Source organism: Rhinatrema bivittatum, chromosome 4, assembly GCF_901001135.1.
Source record: "Rhinatrema bivittatum chromosome 4, aRhiBiv1.1, whole genome shotgun sequence".
Lineage (NCBI taxonomy): Eukaryota > Metazoa > Chordata > Amphibia > Gymnophiona > Rhinatrematidae > Rhinatrema > Rhinatrema bivittatum.
Window position 1 is genome coordinate 225424400 of NC_042618.1, and position 20827 is coordinate 225445226.

Sequence of the window (20827 nt, forward strand, 5' to 3'; positions counted from 1 at the left end):
TGATTTCCAAAATTCCGTTTTTGTAATTTTGAAAAATGATAAAGAATAAAAAAAAATAAAAAAGTAAAATTGGTGGTCAAGTCAATGGTAGCCAACAGGCCACTGGATATCTGCCTAACTGAGACAGGCAGACTGATGCTAATTTCATTCAGTTATCGTTCTGAAACTATTCTGCAGACGTATCTGCCCTTCAGTGAATGAGAAGGTGGTATTGAATCTTATGACCCAACTGGATCTCACCCTCACAGAACTGATGAAAAACAAAGCAAACAATAGTATAGGTCAGGTGGTTTATGTGAGCTCGTTTTGACACTGAATCTACAAGGCTGCTGCAATCGGTGAGAAACAGGGAGCCGGACCAACGGGGTTTTACAGACAGAGCGAGACGAAGAGCTGCAGCATCTGCTACATTGGAAACACAACTCCGTGGGTCCAGGATTACACTGCTGCAAACATATTTGGAGGTACAAAGTTTTATCATCTAGGCAAAACAGTAAGAAGTGAAAACGTAGCCCTACAGCAATCACTTCCTTGTGAGTGGTGTTACCTACTTACTATACCCGGGCTGAAAACTGAGTAGCCTGCATGACATGTTTACATATGTGATGGTATGTGTGGGGAAAATGGAAGACCGTGCTTTTAAGAGATCCCGTCCAAGGTAAAATGCTGCATTCATGGCAGTACCACTACACCACAGAACTGACGCAAAACACAACGAAAACGTTTCTAATCTATCAGTTTCCAGTCTTACTGGTTCCTCAGGAAAATTTCAGTTCATGTTAAAACATTTTTTTGTGATCAATGTAAAAAATTCAAAACTGTAAAATCCAAAAAGGTTTCTTCTGTAAGCTAATGCAGCATTTTAACTTAGCAGCCAACAGTCAGCCATGTTCACATGCAGAGTTACCAGTATATAATTTGTGTTGCTACACATCCTTTATTAAAACTATATTTTTTCAGTAATTTTTGGGTGCTACTTGCTAAAACTAAACTGGGGCCAACATTCAGAGTGTAAGATACAGGTTTGGGTCTCATTAAATTCATGCTTACAAAGGTCCACCTCCAAAAGGATTTTTCTGGCTACGTTTGGGTCTTAGCTGGACAAACCTGGGCATTAAGAGACCAGATCTCCCCCCTCTGACCAGGCAAGAGCAACACTGGAGATAGCCAGGAGAGGAATAAGACTCTACCACCTCCCAGCTCGGCCTTGGGAATTTATTTTTACTTGATTTTTATATTCCGTTTTTCGGCACTTCAAAGCAGATTACATTCAGGTACTGTAAGTATTTCTAAGGGGTGACTTTTAAAACATTTTCTCACACTAAAAGGCCCATATATGTGACTATCTGGGCCAAGCACAAGCGACTCGTATTTTGTAACGGCCCAATTACGCACATATATGCGCATACACGAACAACCCAATGCGTGGGTTGGGGTATTGCGTGTGGTGTGTCGGGGTATTGCGGGGCAAGGCCAACACTTGCACGGGTAAATCTGTATTTTAAATCTGGCGGTTGCATCGCACGGCGAGCTTTTAGGCGCGCATATTTACTTCTGCTCTTGAGGAGGTGCAAGTCTCAAGAAAACTTGCTTTAGGCCTAAAACCACTAGGTGAGGGGTCTGGATAACCGGGGGGAATACAGGCTGATGAACCAGAGGAGTCAGGATGACCTTGCGAAAGACTGGGCAAACTGGTGGACTAACTGGGAAACCTGGGAATGTCCTTCAGGCCAGCACGTTTTAAAATCCACTTTCCTGCGTGCATTAAAGCCAACAAATTTCTAAAGCAGATACGCAAATTGTTTGCCCGAGTAACTGCTTCATATTAGGAGCAGACATATGTGCAGCAGGTGTATTTTAAATTATGTGCACGCACAATTTAAAATTCCTGTGTATGTGCGAGGGCACATGTGCGCTTGTTTTAAAGTTCCTGTCCCTGTTTGTACCTGAGGCATCGGAGGGTAAAGTGACTTGCCCAAGGTCACAAGGGATCCGAATGCTGGTTTCCCCAAGTTTATAGGCCGCTGCTCTAACCATTAGACTACTCCAGGGTCCAGATGGGCAGGAGGGTGGGGGAAGGGTTCCAGGAGAAAGGAGGGGGCCGGAGCCAGGCTTTAGATTTTAATATCTGTTGGGGGGTGACCTTGGGCCACAATGGTTGAAACTTCTTGTAATTATTTTGGAGTTTCGTGGGGAGGACCAGGCCCTAAGTGCCAGCATTTTCTTGTATTTCTTTGGGAGGTAGGAGATTGAGCTTGCTTACCTGCTAGGAATTTTTTGCACTTCACCAGCTATATTCAGAATATAACCAGGTTAGGTTTAAAGTTATGCGGGTAAATCTCCTCGGATACTTTAGCCACGTATATTCAGCTCCATGGCTAAAGGATATCTTTAGCTTTGCATAGTCAGTGGGAGACTTGCCCTGCTGGTATACAGCTAAAGTTATCCAAGTAGCTTTACCCAAATAACTTTGCCACTCGCCATCCTACTGAATGTGGACCATTCAATTTTTATACCGCTACTGGTTATAAGCAGAGCTGCATAATGGTGATAAATCCCTGCCCCAAAGGGGTCATAATCTAAGTGGTTACCTAGGCAACAGGACAGAAAGTGACTTGAACACGGAAACAAAGGGCGTCCGGTGAGAGGGAAGTGGGAGTTGAACCTTAGTTTTCCTGGGTCTCTGCCCATTGCTCTAAACACTAGGTCACTCCTCCTAGCGCAAGATAAACAGGCCTGTGTGCAACGTAAATCTGCCAACAACTATCCTGGTTCCAACACGTGCATAATTCTTCAAAACAGGTACACCGAGATGTGAAACCCCATTCTGGGACACAGAATGACTGGCTGTTGCTGGTTTTGGAGCCTCACACCAGTCTCTCTGGGCTCAACATACAAAACTGGTCGAGCAGATGGTGCAGTGAACCTGGCACAGAGGCAAAAGCTAGATCTCTCAACCTGGCCAGGGAAAGCACTACACAACCCTTCTTTTCCCTCCGAGTGCTCCCCAACTTCTTCCATAAACTAAGAGATGCCTCACACAAACCCACACCTTGGAATTAAGGAATGTCCCACAGAAAGGTATTTTCAGCAAGAAATGTTTTATGTTTCCATTCTGGGGTCTCCGGCAGTCAGAGAGAAGAAATCTTAAACATTACTGATTACTTCAAGGTCACAGGGTCTTTGCAGACTTGAGTTAGCAGTAACGACAGCAACAAGAACAAAACCCTCTTCCTCTAAACATAACTGCTCTCAGGTAGCACAACCTTTTTTTTCCTTCCTCCCCACTAGCATAACACAACAGGGGAATTAATCCCTCTCCTTCATGAAATGATAATGTTCGCTACATACCACTTCCTTCCTGCTCCAGCAATGGGTTCCCATCAACTTGGTAGTCCATGGTCCTACCCAGGAGTCAACGGCCCTGCTGGCCAATGGCTAGTTGGAGAGGGAGCGAGAGAAAGAGACTGCCCCTCCCTGACTAGTTCACTTTCTGGCCCCCAGCTCTGATCCCCACCTTATACTGACCTAGGGAAAACTCCCCCTAGAGGTTATCCCTCATATCACCCCTTAAAAAAACAATCTAAATTAAAGAAATATGCCATCCCCTTAATAAGCGTGTGCCCAAAATGACACATTGTGATATTTCCCAAAAGTAGAGGCAAAGCGACATCCTTTAGAACCTCTCCAAGGGCAAATATCTAATGAACAGGACTTGACGCAGGGCCCCGGTCACAGACACACACACGGGACAATTCCAACCCAGCTTGGGTTCTGGTGGGGTGGCGCTCATTTGCTGCTTTCAAAGCCACAGCTGGGCCCAAAAAAGCTCCCTAAAAACCTAGGGCTGAGGACTGTCAACTTAGCCAGCCAGACTTGGGACAGCAATGACGGCACACGGGGTGAGGTGCCGCAAGTTAGCTAGCCGGCAATGAAAATTGGTGCTAGCAGCCTCAGCTCTTCCTCCAACTTGAAACCCCACCCCCCCTCTCCAAAATGCCCACTCCTGAGAGGCTTACCTTAGCCAAGGAGCGAAACTAAGTGACCAGAATTAACAGGGGGACATTTTCACTCCCGGGGATCTAGGGCCTAACTCCATAGTCATTCGTCTGGTTTCCCTTCAAAAATTTACCTCCAATAAACTGAAAGACCAAAATTTCTCCCCACCCCTGCCCATCCCCCAACAGCAGCAAAATGTTGTATTTCTCTAAGGCATTGTTTAGACCAGGTTCCTAATTCCTTCACATCTGCCTGCAAGTAGCCCCATCTGTTTACAATAAGGGCTGGCGGAAAGGATTATGGAGAGGCTTTTCCACTGAAGAACTTTACTTGACCTCAACGTCATAATCACACGCTTAATAAAAACAGAAGAAGAGAAAGGGAAGGACAGCCTGCGCCAGATACGGGAGGAGGGAAAGGTGGCAGGAGGAATGGAAGGAGGAGCTGCAAGGTGAGAAAAATGAGAACCGGGCCAAATTACCTTTTCCACTTCATCTGGAGGCATTTGCACAGTTTTCAGTATTGCTGGCGGGCTTAGGCTAACTCTGCAGGGCTGCTATGTTCTGCCTTCTCATTCCTTTTCTTTTAAAACGTATTTTCTGGTCTTCCTCTCGTTTCTGTATCATTTCTGTTATTTTTCCTCCATGTATATATATTTTTTTCTATTCACTGGCTGTCTCTCCATAGCTCATGATCTTCTCTCATCCAATCCGCCACTGTTATCATTCTCCTCACACCTTCCTGCCTCTTCTCTCTACTGTGGGTTCAAGTCCCTAGGAAGGAGATAGATTACGCCTCCCTCTTCTCACAACCCTTCTCTTGGTTTACCTCCCCTATCTGTCTCATTCTGCTCCTTTCCTAGATCTCTTCACGTCTCTCTTAAGTTACCTTCACCTAACCACTTAGCCCAGCTACTCCTCTTATCACAGCCCATGTCCTCTCTCCCAGCTTGTGTCTCCTTCCTTCTTACCCACTCATGGCTCCTCTCTCAGCCCTCGCAGCTCCTCTTACCTTCACAGCCTGTGTTGACTCCTCTCCTTACCCCACAGCTCCGCTATCAGGCCCTCTTTCCTTCAGTTTCTTTCCTCTCCCTACCAGAATTCCTTGTTTCAGTTCTTCTCCCAGACCCTCACAGCAGACTCTCTTACAGCCAGCATTCCTCTCTCAGCTCCTCTTTCCTTCTCGTTCCCTTTTCCAGTCCCTCTATCAGCAGCTCTCCCCATCTCCGCTGCACCTCAGCACAGAGCTAACCTGTCTGTCCTATATTGCTTCTGTTCTCTGGTTCCCCTGCTGCAGCCCATTGGTCAGACATTCCACAGCCAACCAATAGGCTGCAGGGGGAGGCGGCAGCAGTAACCCGGAAAAGAAAAGCACTTTTCTCCTGCCCTTCCCCATGGCTCTGCAGCATGGGTCTCTCAACTCCGGATCCACAAGAGTGTACAGAAGCCAATATTAGGGGTGCTCAAGCACCCATAAAGCTGGCGCCTATAAACTGCAAATGAAGTCCCAATATCATGGGCAAATATCACAAATGTACTTAATTTAAAGCTGAGATCCTGTTGCAGGCATGGATCCTTGGACTGAGGTGGAGTTGGTGTAACCTTCAGGTCGCCACTGTCAGCTGACGGAGCTGGCTGTGGCAGGGGATCTACTGGAACTTTATCTATACCAGCCCTCGTTCCTCTCAGGTTGAGCCCTCAGGTGCCAGGGCCAGCAGGTCTTAGGTGGGGGCCTCTGCTGACGAGCTGGATGTTTGTGGAGATGGTTGGGTCACAGACCAGGGCAGGCCAGGTTCAGACGCAGTTGGAGGCAGGCAATGGTCAAAGCGGGCAGAGTTCCAGCGTAATCGTGAATCAAGCAATGGTCAGTGGCGGGAGGAGTTCAAGCAGAGTCACGTATCAAGCAGGCCAAAGTCAGAACCAGAGATCCATCCACGGGCAGGCGGGACAGGGAGGTGAGGAACAGCACAGGTGGGCAAGCGATGACACAGAAGATACTGAAGAAGTAAGACTGACCACAAGACAAGAGGCTGATGAAGAACTGACCACAGGACGGAGATGAAAACCAGGAACTGAAGAATGAAGACCAGAGACTGAAGAGTTGAAGACCAGGAACAGAGGAACGAAGTCCAGGAACACGCTGAGGCAACTTGCTCTACTACCTCAGTGGACCTATTGCCACCATGGTCCCTTTAAAGCTTGTGCTGACACGCACGCATGCGCCTAGGGACGGCACTGCATACAGGGAATGGCGTTGGAGGACAGGCTAGACGCGATGGCCTGCCATGCATTTTTACAGGACCTTCCCCGTCATTGGAGAGGGTTGCTCAGGGCTAGAGCTAAGGCCCACGACCGCCGAATGCAACAGATCCACAGCTAAACTTAAGAAATATAGGGACAATAATTGTTGGTCTTGTGTTATTTTTTTTTTATTATTATTTGTCTGTCCCAATTTGCAAGAATATTAAGGTAGGCTTTGGAAACTGTTTTATGGAAATCTTTAGTTTTAGAAGAGCAGTTAATACATGGAGAAAAGAAACTATGCTTTCTGTTGTTGTAAAATTAATTCTACACAACTGGAAAGATAATACTGTTTTGGATAACAACAATTGGTGGAATTCAGTGTGTTTTTACTCTAAATATGAATTAGCTGCTACAGAAAGAAATGCTTGTCCATTTGAAAAGAAAAGAATATGGGATCCCTTTCTTTGCTTTTTTTTTTTCTTAAATATTCTATTGTATCTTTTTATTATACCTGTCCTGATGTCTTTTTTCCATGTATTTCCATGCTGTTTGCCGATTTAATTTGTTGTCATTGTACTGCACTTGTTAACTGTTATAATAATACAATTTTGAACTATAAAGCTGAGATCTACAGTTCTGCAAAGACAGATTACATCCATGTGACACAAAAACCTGAAGAAAGTATCACTTAATAGATACCCAGCCATATAACTCTCTAGCTGTCTTGCTAAAGCTATAATTATTTCAATAGTGTACACAAAGAAGGCAATTTTCACTGGCTCAAATAAGACTGCTTGTAGAAAGTGCCCACAGACTTTTCCCTGGATTTTCAAAGCCAATTTATGTGCCTAAGTTCGTTGTGAAAACTCCTGGGTGTGCAGGGAAAGAGTAGCAACGTATACACACATTTATACCTGTGCATGTAGATTTAAGTGCACGCCTTTTCAAAGGAAAAGTGTGCATGTAGAATATTTCCCCACCCCCCAACTACACCCCCTGGAATTAAAAAGATACAAAACATCGTTTTTGGGCCTACGTTTACATGTAAGGCCCCCCACTGGGCGCTGAACGAAGGTGTGGCCTTGTAAAAGTGGAAAGAGGAACATACCATCTATGCCAGAGCACCCCCATGCCAGGCTGCTGCAATGGTTGTTTCCTGTACCTATATAAGACAGAGAGCCCTAGAGGAGGTGTGGATTTTTGTGTTGAAAGTCTAAGGGAGAGGAGTATTATTCGGGTGGGGGATGGGGGGGTTTCAGTTCTGTTTTCTGGAGAAATCCCAGCCCCAGTTCAGTGGGACATGGATTTGTGAAGACTTAAGAGATTTTTCTAATTGATTTTACATTTTGAGGTTAGAGAAGTTATTGCTGATCTTCAGGCGAAAGGAAGCAACCTGGAGCACGCCGAGCCGTAGGGGAGCCCTGATGGCTTTCCCCGTTCCCTCCAAGGCCGCTCCAAAATCAGAGCAGCCTCGGAAGGAACTTTCCTTCCCCCCCCCCCCCCCGCACCTTCCCCTCCCTTCCCCTATCTAAACTGCACCCCCCAGCCCTACCTAAATCCCCCCCTTACCTTTATTATTTACGTTGCGCCTGCCTCCAGGCAGGCATAGGGTGCGCGTGCCGGCGGGAGCAGGTTTGCGGGGTTACGCGCGTAATTATACGTGCGTAACCCTTTGAAAATCTGCCCCAAGTTGTACAACTAAGCTAGATGTGCCATAGAAACACAGCTGGTTAGACTTGTCTGGCTAAATTCTCAGTTATATACATATATTCAGTGGCATAGCCCCCCCTCCCAGCCTCCGACAAGGAATCCACTGAACAGGCCTTGTGACCGTGTGTGTGACTTAGCACCAATATCTATTGTGAATGATCCTATGAATCTTAATGTATTCCCCGGTTCAGTGTAACGTTCCCGCTTCCCTCCACCCACCCCACCCCCTAGCCTGGCAAATTTCAAAAGACCAATTACATGCATAAAATAGAGCTTTAGGCACATAAATAGCTTTGAAAATGTCCCCTTAAAATCTGTAACACCAACAGAATGATCGCTGCATCAAAAGTCAGAAAAATGCCCAGTATGACCAACACCTTCATTTCTTTTCGTTTACTGGCCTTTATGTATCGCCACTACCAAAACATCTCAGTGGTGATTTACAGCATAGAAAATCTTCCCACACCACCCCCTGCGTGGGACATCACCCTTTCAACCTGATCTCCAGCATTATCAGTGATTTAACACAGCAATGAATCCAGGGTGTTCAGGCTGAGCTGGAGGTTTCCTCCTATAGGAAAACAGGTCCATCCTTATGGTGCCATTTCCTCTTTCTTATGATTTGTTTCAATAAAGCTTCCTTTCGTTCTTGGATAATCTATTTATGGGATGAAAGTAAAAGGGGGTAAACAGACGTATATTAAGGAAATATTTCTTTACTAAAAGGGTGGTGGATGGATGGAACAGCCTCCCTATAGAGGTGCTGGAAACAAGGACAGAAGCCAAATTCAAGACGGCATAGAACAAGCCCAGAGGATCTCTGAGGGGAGTGGTTGGGATTGTGCAGTTCAGTATGAGGTCCTGATGGGCAGTTCTTGCCCTTCACCAGCAGAGGGCCCTTGGACTATCTGTTTAGTCCTCCCAGCTACATGGCCCACACTTCCTGCTGACAGCCATTTTGTTCTTGTGTGAATACATGGATATTCTGCACTTTGCCAGAGTTTGGTCCTATACTCGTCTTACGTTTGCTCCTACTGCGTGGTCCAGTCTGATTTTACATTGCTTCATGAATCCAGGGTTCCCAGGTGGCCCCTGATTGCTTGGTACATCCAGTGTTCCTGCTTGGTTCCATACCTCAGTGTGTGTGTGCGCCTCATCTTTCCAACATACCTGCAGTAGTCTTCCCTGCTTCTGTGAGCGCCTTCATGGCTCCAGATTTGGGTTCTACGTTGCCTTAGTGCGTTTCCTATTTTTCTAAGTCCTGCCAGTCATCCATACCTGAGAGCTCAACCCAAGGGGAAGGTAGCCAAAGCAGGCAGAACCCACCAGACCTGCCCTGTCCGTGCATCACCCGTTCTCGGCTTTGGGTGTCATACTCCGGCTGATAACCCCATCACACTAAGCAGTTGCTGTGGCTGGGAAAACCAGATAAGCCATTTTGGCTTTTTCTGACGTCCTGTTTCTATCAGCTTTACAGAGCAAACATATGTTTTTTTGCTACAAGTTACAGCTTCACAAAGCAATGCCCAAGCCTTGACATAGATTTTCAATTGTAATAGGCCTCCAAGTTCCTTCCTCCCCCCTAGCTGGCAGCCATAACTAGTAGTGGTCGCTCATCTTTTATTCAATGGACATTTACAGGGTGTATTTTCAAAGACGTAGTTACCAGTTACATGGGTAAAAGTAGAGTGAACTCGCTTAAGTCAGCCATCTGAAGGGAAGAGAATTTTCAGCCATCTACTTTCATAATGTGCACAGACTTGTCTGTAAAAAATAGAAGTATTCCAGATTTGGGGGGGGGGGGTATTAGAGGTGTGCACATACCTTGCATTTTCTAAAGGACCTATGCAGATGGCATGCCACAAACATGCTGGACTTTACCCTCTCCCTCCCATTTTACTTCACCTTTATACTTGCACAAACATTTAATCACATTCCGGCAATCCAATTTTCACACGCAGCAGATATGAAGAGAGCCTGCGCAGAGCAAGACATTCAGCACACCCAGATCTTTGCGGGTGTGCTGAATATCTTACCACTTGAGCCCCTTAAATATTCAGGAAGTCCAAGGGGAGCTGTTAAACCATTTAGACCTGTCATTCTTCCTTTGGAAATTCCTGTACTTCCTGCATTGGCTTTTGGTGAGAGTTCTATTTTTCCCAGTTTGATTGGCTCTAATGATGATAATGCAGCTATCTGCCCGTTTTTATCCTCTGTGATTTTCACACATTGCTGATGAGTGTTGTACAGAGACAGAGAAGTGAGTTAAAGTTTCATGTGAATCACCAGCGAAACAGTTTCAGTAATAAATCACAAAGGGAATATAACCTGCACGTTTGTTTCTAAGATCACATGATCCAATATAAAATTAACTATTGCCTTCCAGTGCAATCAAAGGCCCTAGTAGTAGTGAATGATCCATGTGATACTGTCATCAAGGTTCATTTTGCATCTAACAACAGTAAATACAAACGATAAGATTAATTCGATGCTGACAAATGTTTACCAACAAGAAGAAATATTAAACACAAGAAACCAATATTTTGCAAAGTCGATATATTTCTTTGTTGGTTACTATGTCCTCCCTACCTCAGAGTTAATAACTGGCACTATTGACCTCCAGAGCAGATCAGATTCACCAAGTTTCACAAATACAGGAGAATTTCCAGATTGACAGCACTGAGAACAGAAGTCCTGGAAATGGCACTAAACGTTTTCCAGCAGCGGCCCCCTCACCAACCGTGTCCTGGGGGAGCCCATCTTACACCTAGAGATGGGAGATCCATATCCATTCAAACCCATGCCTCTCGCTAAAAGTGCCAATCACTGGCCACCGTGATGGTGCTTTTAGCGATGTGATCTGAATGGTTTTCAGATTGTAACCTCGTTATTAAACTACGGGTTCAGCCACCTATGAACTTGCAATCTGGAGGAAACATATTTAAAAGCCAGTTCTTGCCCTTCTGAAATTACAACCGGTTACGCTCTAAGTTGCGGAAGAGTGTCCATGACTGGAAACGCTATGCATAGGTATTCCCTCTGCCATGCAGAACTGATTGAAATTTCCCCGTCTGCCAGTACATAAACACTCTCCATTTTCTCCAATTGCAGCTTTGACCACAACCAATAATTCTGCACTCAAAGGGCTAAATGTCAAAACAAGGGCTGCACCATGGGCCACGATGTGGCACTGCCTGCTATGGTGCCCCGGACTCAGGTTCACTCTGGGCCGTCTGTCAGGGCTGACTAGGATCTGGTTCACGGGAGATCCAATGTCCTCGATCTTGGGGAGAGTGGGAAGACAGATAGTGGTGTTGAGGGATCGTCCGGAAAGAGATAGCTTTCCAGCCCCCAGGACCAGGAAGAGACCCCAGTGCCACTTGGACATGCTGCAACGGGCTGTTGGAAACCAATCAGAGAAAAATGTGAAAACAAAGAGCTGGTCCGTAATTCAGAATGATGGCGCAGTCGCTGAACTAATCCAAATTCTGCAACTCTCAGATGACAAATCCATGCTGCTGGCACAGGTTCCAGCCAGCTATCAAGAAGCAAAAAAGGCCCTCTTTTTCTTTCCATGTCACTCCCTTATCTTTCTCTATTCTATTTCCAAACCTGCTGGAAACTGCCACAATCCAAATATTTAAACAAGATGCTTGATAGTTCGCAGAGAGGCTCCACAGAGAGACAAACCCAGAAGCAAATATTTCTCATAAAACCATCAATTTGCCAAGCTAATGAAATATTCACACTCTAAGCAACCCTAACACATTTTATGCAGGGCCCTCACTGTCAGCTTCCAAGAACTGCCGTGACAGCAACATCAACCAAGAAAGACACAGGAAAAATAAGAGGCGCGGTGTCGTTTATAAATAGCGTTTATTCACTTAAATAATTTAAAAACCGAATGCAGTTATGTACCGTTATAAGAGGGAGAGTTTTCAAAGGTACTGCACTGCCCGCCATATCTCAAACTACCCTAAATATTCTTCCTTTCACCCCATCCCATTAGGGCATGGGGGTTATCCTCGATTCAAGATTCATAAAAGTCCGATATGGCCTTTCTACTGAAGATTCTGCTCACATTACAAATATAGCAGCTAATTCCATGGTTATAATGTGCACGTATATAACACACACACATATTTTTTCCAGAAGATTATTGACCTTGCAAGCTTTTGAACTGACAGCCAAATATAGAAATAAAGGATCAAACAAATGTTTAGGATCGAAAAAATACATTTATGGTGAGATAAGAATTATATCTTGAAAGCATTAAAAGCAATTCAAATGGTCTGAAAGCAAAGACGGGAGTTTATAGAGCCACAAGATCTTGCTTTGCAAATTTAAATAACCTAATCATGCAACTCAATAATTCTTTAATAGGTTTTCTGTTTACAGCCTCTACCCAGAGCCACCTCACCCTATCCCACCCACAGGCCCCAATGTAATGAGCTGGGCACACGCTAGTGCACAGCTTTTGTGTGGACGACTTTGCTCCTGACTTAGCAGCGAGTTTAGCCCACAAATAATGTGTGCCCAAACAGAACTAAAACTGCATGCACAAATAAGTGCTCCTCCAAGCAAATCCCATGTTTAATCATGGTTTTAGGTATTACTCCTCAATGCAGAGAGGTGTGTGAGCTTAACTCTCTTGTTTTCCTAGTGCTGGAAATGTAACTCCTGGGCAGAGGTGGAGTAAAGTTTCCGGGGCTGGTGTTAAGCCTATGGGGCTGAACCTGGAGTAGGTGGTGCAGGGATCCTGTACTTGGGATTTTCAAGCACAAAACATGATTTGTGTGCAAAGCAGGTTCTCTGCACATAAAACATGATCTATGCACATAAAACATGATCTATGCACATAAATCATGTTTTATGTGCAGAAAACCTGCTTTGTGCACAAATCGTGTTTTATGCCTATAAACCATATTTTGTGGACATAAATCATGTCATATGCACACTAAGCATTTTCAGGTTAGTTTGTTTTTGGGGTTTTTTTTTTTTAAACTCTTGATACGTTAACATTGGGATTTAATTCTTATTTTAAGGAGCAAATAAAGAAAATGTGTGCTGAAGTTCAGTTCACTGCACATTTCTACGCCCGTGATTACAATAAAAGTTTAACACATAAATCATTTGACGCTTTAAAATTCCATTTAGAACATCAGCTACTTTTGTTCTGTCGACATTTTTAGGACTACAGGCTTCCCAGGAGCCCTAATCAGAAAAGGATTTCTCCCACTTATTGTCCAGGGGGAAAGACTTTTGAAGTGATGTCCAAATAAGTTCCTTGTTTCTTATTTTGATCATTGTGTTCCTGGATATCCAGCTTATGTCCCCTTCAGTTAGCATAGTCTGAGCCCCTTTGTGATCACAAAACAGCACCATAGGCAAATTATCACACCGGCCAATTTCTCTGTTCTGTGCGCTTTCTTTTCTAGCTTACGTTACTGAATTTATAACTCGCCAGATAAACTGGTCCATGAAGACACAGCAGATCTGCAGCTTTGTTACAATATGACAGAACCTTTTAATTGCAGCCTACAAAATTAATTAAACTCAGTTGGCTTTTCGGTAACCGGTATGCTTGCCCTGTTTCCACAAGGGGAATGGGGGGGGGGGGTCACCCGTTGCGGATGATGTCGCACTGTGTACCACAGATGAATTTGTACAGCGTTACCACAATATAATATCAAGGATTTTAATAAGTTAGGGTCTGCTCAGATGAGAAACAGCACCAGCCACAACTACAAAGGCACAGGACCTGCGTGATAGATCATGCTTTCTCTTTGCAGTGTGCTCACCATAGGCTTCCTCGCCAGGAGGCGGCCCTGCTTCAGCATCAGAGGGATCTGCGTCTTACCACCAAACCAAGAACACAAATCTCTGGTGGTCTGCGCACATAGACGCCATCCCCAAGACAGTTATGAAAAAAGGAAGGTAAAGCAGTGCACGAAGGTACAATAATCTCAGCACCACAAAAGTCTGTTTGTCTATGTAGTGTAAGCAGACAGTAATTATAATGAAAAAGAAAAAGTGCCTACAGCAAGTCAGAATCTAACCTAGAACGCAGGGATATATTCTTTTTTTGTAAATTTTGTGACCACAAGTCTTACAAGGCAGTGCAGAACACAGAGCTGAGAAGGTCAGTTCATGCCCTCTGGAGTCACTAGCAGGTCTGCCTTTCATGAAAGTTTTAATATTCCCATTAATCAGCATTATTCAACAATAAATTAACTTCACGCATGGACAGCCATTGTATAAATCCTAAAAGACAGACTTCTTTTGGAGCTGGCCTACCTTGGTTTAGAGGTTAAAGGCTCTAAAACCTTGAAGCCGGTGTGTGTGAATCCCATGACGGTGTAACCTTGGACAATTCACCTGACTTCTCAGCAGTTGCATAGTCTCTTTCTTTCTTAAGTGCACAATCTCTATTTTATCGCTCTCTTTGCTGGGGGTACACAACTGCAGGGCTGTCTTTAGTGGGCGGGCACTAGGGATGACTTTCCTGGATCCCACACCACCATTATTGTCCCCATCCCAAGACTGCAATTTCAGCATTCCAGGGGCCACCTGCGTAACTAATTGCTCCATCATGTCCTCCACCACCACAAATGTCAGTAATTTCATGACTCTGCAAAGTGTTGTGGACACATTGTATAAATTAACCAATAAGAAAACCCAAATTCAATTCAATAACAGAGACGTTATGTTATACCTTACGCACCCTGCCCTGCCCTGCAGTATCAGAGCCAAGTCCATCAAGACAGCAGGCATTTCCAGGGAAAAAAAGATTTCTCCTGACTCAGTTTTCTTACCTGTAATATCTGGACTGCAGGTAAGTTGAGCATACAGCTTTGGACACATGGCTGGCTGAACCAAAGTCTATGACCTTAACCCTGTATGGTTGTCTGGATGGATCCACCAACATGATATTCTCCGGCTTAAGATCTGCATGAATCAGCCCCAGACTTTTCAGCTTCATTAGGGCTGTGGCCACCTGCTGGAGAATGGGTCGAATGTACTTGAGAGGTAAAGGGCTGAACTTGTTTTGTTTCAAGAAATCATACAGATTTTGCTCCAACATTTCAAAGACCAGACAAGTGTGGTTCTTGTGCTGGAAGCACTCATAAGCTCGGACAAAATTGTAGTCATCTGCACTTTCCGTGCTCAGCCGGGCCAGGATGCTCACTTCAATCTGGCCCTGCCGAGCATAGGAAGGATGATTCTTCAGGATCTTGATCGCCACAATCTCATTGGTGCCACGTTTCCAGCACTTTACAACTTGCCCAAAGGTCCCTCGACCTAGAAACTCCAATACCTCGTATGTGTTGGTCATAGAACATAGAACCTCGTGCTGCACCAGCTGATAATCCCCTTCACTGTTAGAGCCGCTGTTTTTGGACGTGGCAGTCGACGTGGTAGCTGTGGCTACCGTGGCTCCACTGGCATTGTTCTGAATCATTGGTGGATGCTCTTCAATAATCTGCACGCTGCTGTTGTTCTCAATCTCCTCACTCTTGCGCTTAAGTCCACATTTTTGGTAGGTGTCCAGGAGGCTCACAGTGCTTCGTCGCATTAAGTTATGGGGTCCACCCAATGCTTGCCCAGACAAGGCAACCACACCCGATGTGCTGCTGGCAGATGTCACCACAACGTGCCCAGTGCTCGCTGGCAAGATGATGGTCTGTTCATAATGGACGCTGGGGTTGGGAACTTGGAGAGAGGTGTTGACGCCTACTTGATTGGCCGGCACATTCTTGCCATGGTTGTAGACTTTGCTATGTGTGCCGTACCCAGTCATATCCCAGTTTGAGACTGGTTCTACTTTTAATTTTTTCACACTACAGAAGGCACTTGACTGAAGGGTGTGAGGCGAGAATACTTGCACTTGCGAGGCCATTCCTGCAAAGAAAAACAATTTTTTTTAAAATTTAAATTGTAAAAGCTGAAAGAATCATTATACACACAGAACCGACTAGAATCTAAGAAAGAAGAAAAATATTAGAAGAATCTAAGCAAATCTCTTTTCCCCAGTACATCAATACACATATGCACGTGCATGAAACATAAAAATGGAAAGCATTTGTATACAATTTCCATCTTAAGCTTTACTAAACATGTAATGGCAAAGGCTACTCATAAAAACATTTGCAATCCTTAGCCTCAAGCACTTTCCCATCTGTTCTAGGATCCACTCTTCCACAACTCGTTTTCAGTAGTAGTTCTAATGAAGATTTGGGCCTTGATTCACTAAGGATTTCTTCCAAATTCTGTTTATGGTACAAAAACTTAGTAAATCAGGTCCTAAGAGGTAAGGGACGGACAGAAAATAGCTATCAAAGTCACAGAGGCCAAAGTACTAAGCCTCACTGATGTGCGTGATCAAGTTAACTTGTGTTACGTTGATTACAAGCGTTCTTGGCCCCTTTCTACATGCAATCTTTAGCAATTATGAAGATCAGTGCAAAATCTATATACAATAAATAAGGAGCTGAATAACTGTGCAAATCCACTCATTACTTATGAATGCATGGTAAAATGATGCATGTTGAAATGAGAGCATGTTAATGCAAATCCATTTCCACGAGAAACTTCACTGCACCTCTGGGAACATGCTAACTTTAACACAAGAAACGTTTCGCCAACCAATGCACATTAATGGCCTATGTAATCACATTTTAATGCATGGGCCTCAAAGTCTACAGAGTGAGCAATGGGAGATTCTTCATGAGCTGTGTTTGTTCAGGGCCTCTGAATTCTTTATCGTTAATGGGTTATCTGTTTATGACCTGGATCCACACTATACATTTGTATCTACCCCTTTATTTACCTTTCACCATCCTCCAACAAACATAGTAATTTAAAACAGCCTTCTACTAGTCTCTAAAAGGTGGACAGCAAATATTTTCTATTTATTTCAAACATCCAAGCCTACAAGACATTCCTAAGAAAATTATTTCACAATTTTTTTGTAAAAGTTGCTAAAGCAATCAAAATGTAAAACTGCGGCCAGGAGGCCTCTAAAGTGGCAAACCAATCAAAGCAATGGAGACCTCTTTAGTGCAAAGAGGAAAGGAAGTTCTTCTGTGATACCCACAACTGACTGGAGGAACACTTGAGGAGAAGGTGAGAGACAGGAGGGTTAAAGCAAAAATCTAACAATCTCTTCCTAGCTATTGAAACGTTGAGGACTACGGAGAAATCCGTCCCCAGACCTCACTGGCAATACTGCAGCCTTGTAAGAAAACGCAACAAGAACCTTCACTTGTTTTCAACTCCGTACCATTTCTTCAGTCCTCTTTTCTTCCCCCTCCACCCCAACAGAAAAGTAGCAAGAAAGCAAAACCTCCAAGGGTATATGAAGCCTCAGGAATGGATTTGAAACTCTTCTATCACAGCGTAAGAAAAAACCTCTCTCTTTCCTTCGCACCTTCCACTGCATGGTGGTTGTCCTCTAAAACGTTTTATATTCACATAAGTTATTTCCCACTTGTAGAGTTTTACCTGAAAACTCCCTGGTCACAGAAAACGAAAACAACAACAACAAAAAAAAAAATGAATGGTGAACAGCTGAAGTCCCTGCAACCATACCAGCAAAGCAGCAGCTACTGGCCTGAGCCGAGTCCCGTTCAGCTGTGTAGAGAGCACTGTTCTAACAGGCTTTTCCTGCAAGTGTTCCAGACTGAAATAAACATATATATATTATACATATATATATATATTCACACACACTGTAACTCTCTCTCTCCCTGGCTTTGAGGTTTTGGTGACTCAGCCCTGAAGCTGATCGACCCTGCTTTCCTCACCTCCCGCTTTCTAAAACCACAAGAGGGACTTGTGTCACTGTGAATCACCAGCCTGTGACACACCAGTGAGCTCAGACTTGCAGAGGTACTGATGACCGACACGTTGGCCAAACCATCACCTGTGTGACTGTGACACGAGCATGATCTGTTCCCTCTAAGAGAATTCCAGAACCTTTCTAACCGTTGTACAGCTGATTTAATGAGTAATAGAGCCGAGAATGAAGCAGAGTTTTAAGAAATGTGCAGGGCTGGAGTTTGTTCCATTAGCACTGCACAGAGTTACAAGCAGCTTTCAGTAACATAGGCTTTGAATACATTTTAGATGTAGCTCACACCTTCTCACTGGTAACCCGAGGCGAGTTACAATTCAGGTACAGTAGGTAGGTCCCTTTCCCAGAGGGCTTACAATCTAACCTTACAATCTAAGGGCTTCATTTACTAAGCATTTTTTTCCATAAACATAGAATGGGAGAACATGTTTAATAAATGACCTCCTAAGTTGGTATCTGAGGTAATGGAGGATGAAGTGACTTACCCAAGATCACAAAGAATGCCAGCAGGTTTTGAATCTTGTTTCCTTGGTTCTCAGCTTACTTCTCACTAAGGGGCCATTTAAAGGGGCATTGTCATGCTCAGGATTCAGGATTATTTATGGTCCAGCAAGACTAAAAAGGCCAACTGCCTGCACATGAGGTTTCAAAGCCCAGTTTGTTCTTAGAGGGTTTCATCTTGGAAAAGTCCCCTACTGCAGGCCAGAGCAGTCCTTTTGTCCCGCAGGAGCACAGGGTAGACATGCCAACGTATATTATGCAGGGGAAATGCAGACACACAGTGGGGGTAACATCCTAAACAGCAGTGATACAACTGAATTGCGTCCAGAAAGGTTGGGGGACTGTGGATAAACCCAAAGCAAGGGGAGACTGCATTTTTACATGGAAGGGGCCTACTAGCAAAGATGACGGAGGTCATCATTTTAATAGATTACGGACGTGCTTGAGAGGATGGTGGAGTGGTAGGAAAAGGGTGGTGGTTGGGGGGTCGGTTAAAAGATGTGGGAAGAGGGAATTGGTGTTGGGTTGCATGTGAGAACTCATATGCACATCTACCCAAGTGCATGAAAATCAAACAGGCAGTCTATGATGGGCCATTTTGGTCTTTATTTGCCATCATTCACTATGATATCTGCAACCGTATCTCTTGCTGCTCCTGTTGGGGAAATGCTGACATCACTTGCTGCTCTTCTACTATTGGCATACAACCCTTATCAGGAGCCTTCTTCAAGTTAAGAGAGTTTCATTTTAGAGGTATCCCAGCCTACAAAGATTCCAGATTTTTTCCAGAACCAACATGGCTACTAAAACTGTACCCTGTGGTAACCTATTAGAGGGCAAGTTGGGAGAAAATCCACAGCTACTTTTTATCTGCGGCCCTTGCACCGATATTCAAAGTGATAGCCCTCGTGTTTGCACACTGCCACCTGTTTTGGGTGTGGGTACTTTTTCCCCCTCTGGCCTAAGCACACGCTAAGGACCAGCTAAATACAACGAAAAGTACATAGCTTGTGGAACACCACATGTATTTTTAGCCAAATTCATGGAGGGTCATTTTGAAAGAGCCAATTAGCGCAGGTCAAACATTATTTACCACGTAGGTGGGTTTTCAGACTTGCCCTCCCCAAAGACAACGTGAGTTGCGTTCACAGAATGACCTCTCTCATCTGTTGTTAGGAAACTGCCCTGACCGTTACCAGCAGCTTTAAATGAACAGAAAACAGTGAGGATGGGGAGGGGGAGCAGAAATGATTAGAACACAACAAGAAGCAATACACTTAGAATTCTCTTTTGCACACAGAGATTCATTTTAAAGGAGCATGCTAAAAACACAAAACAGCAAGGCTACTAATGCAATCATACTAGGGAACTTCAGGGCAGATGCAGGGAATGGGTACTAGAGATGTGAATCGGAACCGGAATCGGTTCGGATTCCGGTTCCGATTCACATGTGGGGTTTTTTCATCGGGCCTGATCGCGGTTTTGTTTATCAGCTGCGCCCGAGCCGATAAACAAAAAACCCACCCCGACCCTTTAAAACTAATACCTTAGCTTCCCCCACCCTCCTGACCCCCCCAAAAACTTTTTACAGGTACCTGGTGGTCCAGTGGGGGGGTCCCTGGAGTGATCTCCCGCTCCCGGGCCATCGGCTGCCACTAATCAAAATGGCGCCGATGGCCCTTTGCCCTTACCATGTGACAGGGTATCCGTGCCATTGGCCAGACCCTGTCACATGATAGGAGCACTGGATGGCCCACGCCATCTTGTGCTCCTACCATGTGACAGGGGCTGACCAATGGCACCGGTAGCCCCTGTGACATAGTAAGGGCAAAGGCTATCGGCGCCATTTTGATTACTGGCAGCCGATGGCCCGAGTGCAGAAGATCGCTCCCGGACCCCCGCTGGACCACCAGGGGCTTTTGGCAAGTATTGGGGGACCCTCCTGACCCCCACAAGACTTGCCAAAAGTCCAGTGGGGGTCCGGGCGCGACCTCCTGCACTCCGGCCGTCGGATGCCAGTACTCAAAATGGCGCCGATAGCCTTTGCCCTTACTATGTCACAGGGGCTACCGGTGCCATTGGTCAGCCCCTGTCACATGGTAGGAGCACAAGATGGCGCCGGCCATCCAGTGCTCCTTCCATGTGACAGGGCCATCGGCGCCATTTTGATTAGTGGCAGCAGACGGCCCAGGAGCGGGAGATCGTTCCAGGGACCCCCACTGGACCACCAGGTACCTGTAAAATGTTTTTGGGGGGTCAGGAGGGTGGGGGAAGCTAAGGGATTAGTTTTAAAGGGTCGGGGTGGGTTTAGGGGTTATTTTTGTGTGCCATTTTTCCCCGCCCTCCCCCAAAACGATAAGAGAACCCCATGATCAATATCGTGGGGTTTTCCTATCGTTTTGGGGGAGCCCCCGATTTCTGATGATTTTGAAAATATCGTCCGATATTTTCAATCGTCCAAAGCCCGATTCACATCCCTAATGGGTACCCTGAAAAAGCAAAATTAAAAAAAAAAGAA

At 45.0% G+C, this 20827-nt stretch overlaps 1 protein-coding gene across 2 annotated transcripts in view; it reads right to left on the reverse strand.

Annotated features, from left to right (window-relative positions):
* HIPK2 (homeodomain interacting protein kinase 2) overlaps nt 1-20827 on the reverse strand; it is a 266524-nt gene that overhangs the window by 205380 nt on the left and 40317 nt on the right. For both annotated transcript variants that reach the window (XM_029599773.1, XM_029599772.1), the window contains exon 2: nt 14768-15854. In XM_029599773.1, coding sequence (XP_029455633.1) covers nt 14768-15854 — 1087 coding nt within the window. The remainder of the gene's footprint in view (nt 1-14767; nt 15855-20827) is intronic.